This window comes from Loa loa (assembly GCF_000183805.2).
Source record: "Loa loa unplaced genomic scaffold supercont3.148, whole genome shotgun sequence".
Classification (NCBI taxonomy): domain Eukaryota; kingdom Metazoa; phylum Nematoda; class Chromadorea; order Rhabditida; family Onchocercidae; genus Loa; species Loa loa.
The window spans coordinates 1-12,607 of NW_018108328.1; the positions used below are offsets into that span (position 1 = coordinate 1).

At 34.0% G+C, this 12,607-nt stretch overlaps 3 protein-coding genes across 3 annotated transcripts; 1 reads left to right on the forward strand and 2 right to left on the reverse strand.

Moving 5' to 3' along the window:
- Positions 1-214: 214 nt before the first annotated feature.
- On the forward strand, positions 215-493 carry LOAG_08455 (hypothetical protein; the record flags this gene model as incomplete). The annotated part of the gene is made up of 1 exon (XM_003143987.2): positions 215-493. The coding sequence occupies one exon, from the start codon at positions 215-217 to the stop codon at positions 479-481; it is 267 nt and encodes an 88-aa protein (XP_003144035.2). The 3' UTR covers positions 482-493.
- Positions 494-2,773: 2,280 nt separating this feature from the next.
- Positions 2,774-4,973, reverse strand: LOAG_08456 (homeobox domain-containing protein; the record flags this gene model as incomplete). The annotated part of the gene is made up of 6 exons (XM_003143988.1): positions 2,774-3,286; positions 3,615-3,748; positions 3,847-4,050; positions 4,133-4,252; positions 4,443-4,839; positions 4,965-4,973. The coding sequence occupies 6 exons, from the start codon at positions 4,971-4,973 to the stop codon at positions 2,774-2,776; spliced, it is 1,377 nt and encodes a 458-aa protein (XP_003144036.1).
- Positions 4,974-7,295: 2,322 nt separating this feature from the next.
- Positions 7,296-7,634, reverse strand: LOAG_08457 (hypothetical protein; the record flags this gene model as incomplete). The annotated part of the gene is made up of 1 exon (XM_003143989.2): positions 7,296-7,634. The coding sequence occupies one exon, from the start codon at positions 7,632-7,634 to the stop codon at positions 7,296-7,298; it is 339 nt and encodes a 112-aa protein (XP_003144037.2).
- Between the last annotated feature and the right edge of the window lie 4,973 nt (positions 7,635-12,607).

The window sequence follows — 12,607 nt, forward strand, 5'->3', positions numbered from 1 at the left end:
CGGTAGTTTTAACCATGAAGCAAACTTCTGGAAGGTTACTTTCGGTTTTGGATTTTTCTGACCAGTAGAATGTGTAGTCGACACTATGTTCTCTGAAACTATCATCCTTATGGAGATGAACTTTACTGAAAACAGCAATGTCGATGTTAAATCGTGATAGTTCGTGCACAATAAGAGCAGAATGACACTCAGAATACTGTTCACATTACCAGGCATGGTTCTGGTATTCCAGCATGCGAGTGTCAATCTGAGCACATTTTTAGAGGCAGGTGTACGCTTTCGTCTTTCATCTTTATTTGATCGCGTTAGAAGATGCCCGTTGATTACGGTTAGCTTACCGGGTGGAAATGGAGATGAGCTTTTTCTAGGCCTCTCTTCGCGTGGAGCAAGCAATACTCTCCTTGGAAAAGGCTGCTTGGTCGTTCAGGATGTTGCCGAGCAAGATTGTCATCTTCGAGGTCAATTTCGACCAGTGTTCTGAACCGCCTGCATGCAGGTTAGACCTGCAGCACTTATCACCTGCCATTTCGTATCCCGCCTGTCACTACAGGACTTTAAAAAGTGGGCGTATACTTCGAGACTGCGCATTGGATTTTTTAGTTTTTAGGTGAGGCATAGCGTGCGCTGAACTTTACTCCTAGGGTTCATCTGCAGGCCCTAGTGGCTTGGATGGTAGCAGCAAAGTCCTCAGAATATAGATCTAGTTGGAATACCTTACTCCGAGATCAATGGCCTTACAGGTCCAATGACCTCCATCTGCCCGGATTTGGGATCAGAATCGTCTTTCTCCTACGATGCTAACAAACCCATCCTGCCCGTGAACATACTTTGTTTGTCAAGAGGGAGAAGCTTTATGAGGTTGCGAGCTGTGCTAGCAAAGTGCCTCCAGTAGAGCTAACCATGTTAAACAGCGCTCAACTGAAGGGCCAGACAGGGCTATCCATTTAGAACCATCTCAGCGCATCGTGTTTTTCCGTAAATATGAAAATAACCAAAAATTCTCAGATTATGCTGACAATCTTCGTACATCCACGTGGAACAAATTGCTTTACTATTTCATAAACAGGTACTAAATTGGAAATATAACGTTGTGTCCTCTATTTAGCAATCCCGAATTTCATAGGTTTTTCATTTACAAAGCAAACCATCATCCTTTTGTTTTCGGTGAATTTTTGTCTCTCCGCCAAATATTTCATGTTTATTTGCGTAGTGTTGAACAAATTACTTCAGCATAATAGCTTTGTTTTGATATGGTAAGCATAACAAAATGAAATGGGAAAAATTAGAAGTTTAACCAAAATTAATTCAATTTACATAAAGATTAAAATTCAAAAACCCGAGCATAATTCATTTACAAAAAATACGACAGATAAAAAGGTAAAAAGAATACGCGTATGGATAAGTCAAACAAACCAAAGTGCACAATAACACCTCAATTAAGCTGCATGTGTATAAAATTTAAGTATGCTTTGTAATTTGAATACGACCAAGTTGAAGCATAACTTTGTTAGTTAATTGGAGGATATTAAAAAAACAAATTGAAAGTATTTCAGAAGCAGTGATTATTTGACCTTTTATTTCGTTATTTCAAAAAAAAAAAGGGAAAGAGGGAAAAAAATGCAGCCGTCGGTTTTAAACGGTTCCGCTGTCGTAAAGGACAATACAAATTTAACTAATAGTTGGAAAAAGAACTCCAATAAGTAACGACAATTACTAATAAGAGAACAATGATTGCAACATAAAATATCAATGATAAATACCAAATCACATAACCCTGTCCAACAGCAACAAATTTTGAGTATTGGAAGTGTTAAATTATGAAGAAATGAATATATGAAATTATATGTAGCACTCATAACAGATCAGTTATGAACAAGAGGAATTACGGATAAATTGTGGAAATTTGCCTTCTTTTTATTTCCTTTAGAGGCTAAATGAATTTTGGTTTTCATTTAACTTAAGGAATGAGGACCTTAAGATTTTCAACAATATATTTTGGAAGTGTGAAGTGGAAGGGAATTGAAATGTACGAAATCTAGAAGTGTACGAAACTATCAAATCTTTTAGTAGAATATTGCTAAAAATCAATCAGATGGGATATGAATCGGAAATGAAAAATTAAGTTGCTGTCATGAGCTGCGGAAAAAAGATGGCCTTTGCAGATTGTTTTGCGTGGGAAATAATTAAATGAAGAAGGCTGAGAAAAGGACTCATAATGAAAATTAATAGGAATTTAACCTGGAAATTCGGGAACGATCTAAACCGAAAAACATACGTGGATTTTCATATAGTCACCGGTGGAATCAACGAACCATCATTATTCTTAACAATACCACTGATTATGCAAAGTCTAATCTTCCTTATAAAATAAATTTGGTAATATAATACGAAGCAAAGAAAAAGAAATCACAGTAGGTATAGAAATAGATGAATTTTCAACGAAAATTTTGAAATGCGCTTTCTCCCAATGAATTACTACTGGAAGCAAGCGCCAAGGAAAAATCTCACATAAAAACAATCTCACATCCACGAAATCCAAAAACTTGAAAGAGATGCACAGATTGGGATCGATCGAGAATAACTTTCTAGCAGTGCAACAAACAGCAAAGAAAGATAATGATGTAATTGATATGGCTAAGAGATTGATGCAGGATAATTTAAGATGGAAATCCAGACTACAAATCGAGAAAGGGATTAGCTTAGTTGTAAAAGACGGATATGCACCCTAAACGATTTACAAAATAAAAGAACTTATTCAATTTGCACCTAACCATCATTCAGCAGTTTGTTCAACCTTCATGACGGAATTATGGATTTGATTATTGTATGGATTTACTAATGCTAATACCGAATTATTCACCAAATCTAGCTGGCACTGCATTTCCGCTAAACATTGACCTGATGCCGATCCATCTGACGAATGCTGTGATTGCTGTGCTGCTGGATCTACCGAATCACGACCCGTATCGTCGATGTTGATATAGTTAGTTGACGCAATTGGTAACGCTGCTGATACTGGTGATTCTGGATCTGGTTTTGGGCAGAAATTATTTGGATTCATCAATGTCTGCACAAGCGTTGTCTGTTGCTGATGCGCTAGCGATGGGAAAAGGCTTGTTTCGACTTCAATGGGACTGTTTCCTGGTCGAACAGCTGGAACAGATATGGGAACGGAAGTAGCTACCGATCCAACGATTCGGTCATCGAGACCCAACCGATCTGTTTCCATTGGCGTATTTGACATACTAGCTGTTGGTGATGGTGATGAAATAGCATCAGGTGAGCTCTAAAACCACGTTTTCCTCGAAAGAAAAAACTTGAGTTCGATTCTTTGGCAGGAAATGACGCCAGTAATGAGTAAAATGAACCAATTTTAACAGAATTTATTTTCAAGAATGAATTTCTATTTAGGTGAAGTATTTAGATGGATAACAAATTGATAAATCAAAAATAACTACTCCCAAATAAAACCTTAACTTGACTCGCACAAAAATGAAATTTATTCCTTTATAGCTTTCTTTCCAAAGTTTGCTTATTTTTTAATGTTTTCTCGCTTTGTAGAAAGATATCAAAACAGTCATCTTAGAACTCAACAATATGTAAAGTTAGCTTACAACTTGTGACAGATTCGCATTATTAGCTTCGTTACACTCATCATTAGACCGTCGACGCAACTCCTTCCGTTTGTTGGCAAACCAATTTGCAACAACTTGTGGTGATACTACTTCCTTTGGCATCAACCCAACTCCTACATATAGCATCGTTCAAGCTCTAATCCGAATAACTTATCCATAAAACAATCTGCCATGAAAAAATGTAAAGCGGATCTTTATAAATTTAACATGCCTTTCTTATCTATTTGCAGTGCCTGATTACAGGCAGTAGCAATCTCAATTCGACGGTTTAAATCCGGAAATGGTGTTTGAGCAAAGAAACCCTCTAAAATTCGGATTAAGATCGGGCGAAAAACATATCGTTCGCGACGTTGTGGAATCAGTTCACCATCACCATTTGTCTCTAGACGAGTGGATGGATCGGCAAGGAAAGAAGCTGAAAAAATGAATTTTTCAAGTTTTTAAACTTATTTTCAAACTAAAAAATTAGTAAGTTTTGTATTGAACTCTTGACTTACAAAGTTTTTCTGGATGTCGTCTACAATTCAGATACCAGGAATAAATATTTTTCCGACAACGTAATGACAATTCACGATGATTACCATTGAGCAGTTTTGAAATGTATGGCTGAGAAACTCCTGAATTTTGAAAAATAATTATTAGGTAATGATCTGAGATATGAGATCAATCTTCGGATAAATACCAATTTAACTAAAACTAAAAATAGGAGTGACTTAGAGAAACCCTATACAAATTTCGAATCACACTTGAAAGTCCTAATCAGTTCCAGCAAAAAGCAAAGTTATTGAAAATCTGCGCAAAGCCAACCCGTCATCATAGCAACTGTCGTTTGCCTAAGTGAAAATTGCGTGATGAACTTTTTCATATCCAATATGCAGGCTTCTTCGCCTTGCTGCATGAATTCATCCAATTCGCTGGGATCATCCAACGTTGTGATTTCACGCATCGGTGTTCTTTGGGAACGGATCGGTCGACAGTTAGATGGTGAAGAACCCTCGAAATTGTACTGTCCAAGGAGGCAAGTTGGCGGTATTGGAGCTGCAGCAGTAGCTACCGCTGATGTTGCCGCATCGTTTGCACCGGTAGGTGTTGTGGCGCTGGTGGTTGTTGAAAGAGGTAAGGAATTGTGGATAGCGCATCGGTCCGGTGATGTGGTTGGTAGAGACGGCGAAGATGATGCATTTATAGTAACTGGAACTGGAGCCTGGAAAAATTAATGAGACTACATACTAAAGAACATCGATGACTCAAACAAGTTGAAGAAGGAAAGGTTCATATTGTAAGGTAATTACCACCGAATTCTCTTTGAATTCAGCCCACTTTTTTTACCCATTCCATTCACTAAATAAAATCAACTATTGTTGTTCGCATGTTAGAAGAAGGAAAAAGATGCCCTCTTTCAGGGACTTCTGTTCGTTGTTCTTTTCCTGATACCATCAAGTGAAAAATTAAATGGAAAAAAAAATAGTCGAAATAAAAATCGTCCTTCGACATAGTAAATCTCAAAGTACAATTTCGACAAGGAATGTATGTCGTAGTTGATATAAAGATTGATAATGTAAAGGTGGAAAGTAATTAATTCATATCGTAGCTGGTATCATCCGGTCACGATCGAGAAGACAAGAAACGTGAATGGGATGATGAAAAAAAAAGGAAGGGACATGAACAGTAAAAAAAATTATCTTTATGATAAGAAAGAATTGCGCGTTCAAAAAAGCCTCTCTCTTCAAAACATATTTTCAACAGCCGAGTTTCTCATGTATGTGAATATGTAAGAAACTTTAATAAAATGTTGTCGCAATAATCAAGAACCCAAATGCAATATCAACAGAACAGAGCAGGTAAACGATCAACAGACGTAATTTCTCGAGTCTCTTATATTACTTTTGGCTAAGAAATCAATAACAATTCAATTTATAGGCTTATTCTCAATTTAATGAAAAAACATTGATGCTCTCGTCTGAGACTAGAAAGTAAACATTCGATACTTAGTTTCTCTACTTTTAACTTTAATGCATATCAAAAATCATCGACGATTTTCATTCATCAGTAAAGCTTAGATTTCCTTACTTTGGTTAGTAAAGAGTTTCGCCAAAAAGTCTTTCTCAATTTTCATCAAAAGCGAGAAAAAAGTCACCTGTAATTTTTCATACAGGTAAAAAATGACAAAAACAGAAGTCAGACAAGTAGAATATTGAAGAATGATTCAAATATGAGATTGAAAATGAGCGACAGTGCAATGACAATAATTACTATCTTTACTAGTTTATAGAAACTACAGTAAGCATATGCTGTCTCATCTGAGCTTCATCAAGATTACTGCTTCTTGTGCTGTATGCAACGCTTTTAAGAGATTTTTTCATCATTTTGCACGAAGGCTTTCATTTTATTGTTGTTTTTCCATCGATTTCAGGCATAATCCAATTCAATTTTGGAATATCTTTTTATCCGAAAATAAACGAAAGATGAGTTTCTATAATTTTTAGTACCAAATTTATGAATTGAGTTAGTTTTAATAGGTTAAGAATAAGAGTTAAAGAAATAAGCCATTTGTTACACCTTTTTTTTGAGTAGTTTTATCGATATTCTCCAACTGAAGTTAATAGAAAAATCTGCGGGGTAAATTAACCTTTTACAAAATGCCAATTATTGAAAAACACATGAATAAAGTGTGAATTTAACAAGGAAAAATTCTATTTCTAAAATAAAAAGTGTATTTTATTTTGACGATTTTGATAACTTGTTATTAAAACAAAAGAAAATCTCCGAACTGATTAGATATTGCAGAGTAGAGGGAAGATTGACAGATCAATTTCTTGTTACTAAATTAGACAAATATTAATGGAAAAGTCGTACTAGAGATGTGCTTTTCAACTTTCTCAACTAAATAACGAAAGTTCTATTGTGGAAGCCAAAAATGAATTTTCTACTAATTTGCCAAAATCTGAACAATTAGTAGGGCAAATGCAAATCATTTATAATGTGGTCGGACGAGATCAGATGGAAATATTGTTTGCTTATGAATGCAATTAATGTATTGGGATAAAATATTTAAAGTGAACGACTGGCCATTTTTCTTACCACTTGTCTACAGATTCCATTCATTAAATTATAAAGCTGCAGAGAAAATCTAACGAAGGAAAAAAAATTCAGAAAATGAAAACTTAACATGAAGAGGAATATTTTACCAAATGTTAAAAAGTTAATCATTTAGTGATTAACTTTTGCCTAAGCAAAATATATCATCAGTGTAAAAAGATAAGTGTAAAATAATGTTGGAGAATGTCTTGTTCTATCCTTGTTAACAATGGTGAAATACCGAAATATCCAAATATTAATCTTTTACATCAGAGATTAACAATAACGAAGAAATAAAAGGGACTAAAACAATAAAAAGGATGAGGACAAATAAAGAGCGACAAAATCGTTTTTCAATTCAACCTATCAAGTTTTTTAATCCACTTAAATATACAGAATAAACAGAGAATAGTAATGGTGGCGAAATGTTATGATATGAAAGTTACTAATGGAATTTAATTTTTATCCAGGTTTTTTTCTTTATTACTAGTCTTTTACGAAAACTACTCAACATGTCGCGTAATGGTTGATGTCGAAATAAGACAAGGTTTATTTTAAAGAGATTAAAGTTAAATTGACTAGTTAACACTTGCATTTCAAACGATGTCTATCTAAGATCATCAAGGAAATAATTTGACGCTCTTGCTGAGGATCAGTTACAACTGTACTGAGCCATGTCTGGCTAATTACTCTATTAGCGACTTCCGTAGAGAACGAAAGGAAAAAAAAACCTAGGTTTCTGAGATGTTGCAGTAGGATAGGACTGCTTAGTTCGAACGTATTAGCACCATCATCGAAATGGAACATTTTTGTGGCGGGTGCAATGAGCGCTGCCAAGGCTGCTGTCTGGATTCGGGCTGCGTCCAAATCCGCTTCTATTTGTTCTAGTGCTCTAAATGCCTGCAAACTTAATGCTGTCATTGAAGATCATAACTTAGAAGTTCTGTAGAATAAAATATTGGCCGTTGAAGAAGGTTTTTCAATTTAATCGATCATTAGATTGCGCATTTGTGACAAATAGTAATTTGGTGTAAGAAATTTTTTTGATGCATAACTATCAATGAAATAAAATAAAAAAAAATTTCAAATCAGGAAATAAAAGAGCACGGAGTACTCAAAAAGGCCTCAAGTAGAAAAGGAGATAACTATTAATCCAGATAATCAAAGTTTCAAAGATATTCAAATCTACCTCAAAGGCCATTCTAAGTCAGATCTAAAGAAACTTCAATTCCTCTCGAAAGTCATCAACAAATTTTTGAACACCTTCGTTTATCAGTACAAAACGACAAATAATAAATCTTTTCCTGGTTTATGAAATATTACTTAAAGTTTATAATTTATGTATGATAGTGTTACTTGTTAAAAGTAAATAATATATTACAGTTTATATTGAGCATTAATTTGCAGTCAGTAAGAACACATAAATAAAAGGTAAATGTTAACCTACGCTAATTAACTGCCAAGTCCAAATAATTTTAGTGATAAGAAAGGTAACAAGCTGCCCTCCTATCCCTTAACTCATATCAAAATCTTTCTATTTAACAGTTCGCAATTTTAATCTTACTTTCTGCATAAATTTACTCTTTCTCTTTCTGCAGCAAACAAACGTGGCCTCATTCTTCAATTCTTCGATCTTGTCAGCAATACTCACTACAAACCAATTTTATCGTTGTTACAGTCAAGATATCTCTTCATATCAGTCTTTAACATCTATTGTCCGCTCTCTTCTCTAAGTAATAAGTCAAAATTCATCGCAAAAAACTCCTCTTTGCTCATTTTGGCAATTTTTATGGTAGATATGAATACGTCAATAAAATGAGAAATCAGACCCATCTTATCATGTCGACAAACGAAGAGATAAATGATGTCCTTAACTTTCCTTTCATATTCTGTTAGATTTTGTGTTATAAATTGTGGAATACATATAAATTATGAGAAAGTTCATTAATTTTTGAAACGTTTCCTATAATTTATTTATGAAATATGCACATATTTGCTCACGATGATATATATAATAGAAAAGGAAGTTGCATCCTTCTCTCGATTCTTTTATGTAGACTGTGATGATGTAAGATGTTGACAGGTATGCTCAGCAAAGATGTTCAATTTAACAATCCTTGAAAAGTACAGTGAAGATTAATTGTTTAAGTAACAGTATTGTGTAACACACCAAAGTGATTAATCGGTATTGAAAAGTTTGTGTAAGATATTGAAAACAATGAGATACAGTATGGAAATTATGTGGAATGGCCGTATAGAAACTGAATTTCATGTACTTTCCAGCATCATAAATGTAACCATCTTGATTTATTTTATAGATTTTAAATGAATTCCAGCACGAAAACTTCTACATTTTGGGTAAAGAATCAAAAACCTTAGAAACAATTCAACTCACAAAAACTCCTAAGTCTTTAGGACCTTTCTTACTGTACAATTTATCGGTAGAATACATCGATATTTGATTACAATTTTCTAAAGATTTATACATATTTCTTAAAGATTTCTACAAATTTATACATATATGTACTAACCAAAAGAAATTGACAGCCTAAGCTAGATAGTTTAAGATTCTACGAAAAATGACATTGATTTTGAATCCCGGAAAAATAATTTTTTTTCCACAGCTTCTTGAAAAAATTCTAATTTTTTGACGTTCTTGAATTTCCTCATTTTTCATTTGCCAGTTTCTAAAATACATCATACCACTTAAGAAAAAAGTGAATTTTTAGATCAATGCAGACAGGTGACGAAGATAACATGTGGGAAAGGAAAAGTTCATATTCTTCCTAAAAAGTAGGCAAATTTTTTCACTTTATTTTCTTTCACAATACATCCCTTGATGTTTAATAGCTAACTGACACTCTGGCCCCGTTAAACTGAAATTTTGAAATTTGGCAACTGAGAAAGTTGTTTTTTGGGTGTTTTCAAAGTTGATTATTTCTATTTTTTCTCTTTTTGTTATTTTCTAATTCTTCAGATAACGAAATAGGCTTCTGTTTTACTATTATGAAAGTAAATTGGCAGTTTGAGTTGCATAGATAAGTAACTTCGTTGTAAACACTCAAAAAACAAGCTCACGATACAGTTTCCCAGAAGTTTGGCGGATTTCACTGACTCTTCTGCTTTTTCCATCGATATGCCAAAAGGCTGGGACTGAAAGGTTGGTTGAAACGTATGAATTCAGAGAGGCAATTGCTATTAAGCGGTTTCCAGTTTTCTAATCAAAAATTAATATAAAGCTATTAGCATAAAGCAGAAAGATGCTGGCATATAAAATTGCACGGTAGTCGATGATGTCGGATCTGTACCACTCGATAATCGAAAAATTTGATTGGCTTATATCGAATACCGAGGGATATTGGCAGTGATATAGGATTACGATACCGAAGATTTTTGAGAGACAATAAATATCGCTATCATCACATTATCATGTATGCCTAATACGGTGTATTTCTCGGTAATAAAATGTTTACAATTACCGGATGGAACTGGTTGAAAAAGAAATTTCTATATTGCAAGAAACAGCATCGAGTCTAAGAAAAAACAAAAGAAAAAGTTCACCTCAATAACAGCTTCAGGTGTAATACCCGTCAAGCGCAATCGTCTAATTAATTCGAGCTGCTCCACCGTGAACAGATTCATCTTCTCCTCCGACCAATTCTAGAAAGCACTTTATTAAAAGAAGCATTTTGATGATAACCATAAAAGACGCAACTGCTTGACACACATCGTAAATGCATCAACTAAATTTGCATACAAAATAATAAAAAACACATATATTTGGTAAGCAATATTCAAAGTGACCAGACAACCTTAAGATGATGACTGACGTGTTTGGTAAGTTTTGTGAGCAGTCTTATTTTACAACAAATTTTGCATAATTCATATGCAGTTATTTGAGCAATTGAAAAAATAGAAAAAGAGCGGGACAGTAGTTTCAGCGCTTTTACCGAATGGCGAAGAGGCAGAGAGGTCGTGTGGACTATCATTTTTGCAACTACTCATCTATAACTGCATTTTAATAGGTTTATCGAAAGGCAACATTTATGTTTAAATACAGTGTAATGAACATCAGTTGACAGAATATGAAGTGAGCTATGATTCTCTAACTAAAGCTTGAAATAATGCTATAATATTTTTCTGACTGCTTCAAAATAATAAAGAATGTGAAGTGCAATATTCAAGAGTGTCGGATTTTTCGCTGATCGAGGTCGAAAGCTTAGCCTTCTTAAGTGATGACAAGGTACTTTTACAAGATACAATAGTACTTTTAAGTTTCAGTAGACGGTATTGAACACGATCTTTGAAATACACCTTTAAAAAGTAATATTCAGAAATGAACGATCAGTAATAGTACTTTTAAATGGAGTTTCAGTAAAAGGTATGGACAATCTGAACACGCTGTTTTGTGTGTTACGTAAAGATACATCAAATAATGGCTTAAAAATTCTGGAAGGGAATTTTCAAAGATTTAGAATTGGAAGACAATCTGGAAAGGGAGGAGCAATATATGGTGCATAAAAGGAAGTAAAAACTTTGAATTTCACATTTATAAGCATTTCTTAACACAGAGATGGCTCAGAATTTCTGCCAATTTCAAGCTATCTCTGCAAGCCCAATGTTGGAAGAAATAATTGAATTATATAAGAAATGAAAAGTCATATCTTGATGCATTTTTCTTTTATTTAGAGAAACGAAAGAACAGTATGAAAAGACTTTTGTACTTCTCCAAGTAGTGAATTAAACTGAAGAAGAGGAGGAAGCGAAAGATAGAAAAGGATCTTTTTTCCCATTCGAAAGGAACTGTTTTATGAAAAAGGCATATCGACCTATATCAAGGAGATACTTTTAGTTATTTTAAATGATAGGTAAGACAGAATGTTGTGCTAGGAACATATCGTGTGGATAACCTATCCATTAAGTAAATCAGTCACTGAAAAGCAAAAAACATTAACCTACTAATGGACTATTGCATGTATTTCACAACAGTAAGTAGCCATTTTGTTCCAGTAGTATGGAATAGAAAATCCCAATAACCATTATTGCGATCCGCCGCATAGAATATCCACAATTATTCCTGGGTTAAAAACCATTTATCATAATCACATTAGTTTATTTTGTTAATGCTCGTGCTTACTTATCCTTGTTTGACTGTAGCTCATATCAGGTCTCCGTGGAAATGAACCTTTGAACGTCTGAGGAGTGGATTAGTTGTCGCATGAACAATTCCATTTGCAGGTTCATTGCTGGCAATTGATGTAAAACTGTCTCAACTGTATGATTCATTTCAAATCTTCCAAAAACGGTACAATAGAAAAGGACATTGGCGCTGTTTGAGAATGTTTATCTTCAGCGGAGTGGATTTTGTGAAATGGATAGTACGAGAAATAAAGAAAAAATACGAGAAATAAAGAAATAAATGTTAAGTTTCAATATCAAATATATCAATACTATAACATAAGTCATTTCTTACTGATTTTATTTTGCATTAATTCGAATTTGGATTTCAAACAAGACAGACCTATATACTTTTCTTTCTCTCTTGGAAGGTGTGTCTATTGAGTTCCTACTTATGGTTGCTGTGTAAACTGGTACTTTAACCGGACATATCTGATGAATCCATCACAAAACCATTTATTATTAATATTTTCTATGCAACAATAATAAATATTTGCAGGTAAAAACAGCGGGAAATAGTTTTTATATAATAGTGCAAACTCTGATAACCTCAAATTATAATGAATATTTTTTTCACCATTACTACTACTACTACTACTACTACTACTACTACTACTACTACTACTACTACTACTACTACTACTACTACTACTACTACTACTACTACTACTACTACTACTACTACTACTACTACTACTACTACTACTACTACTACT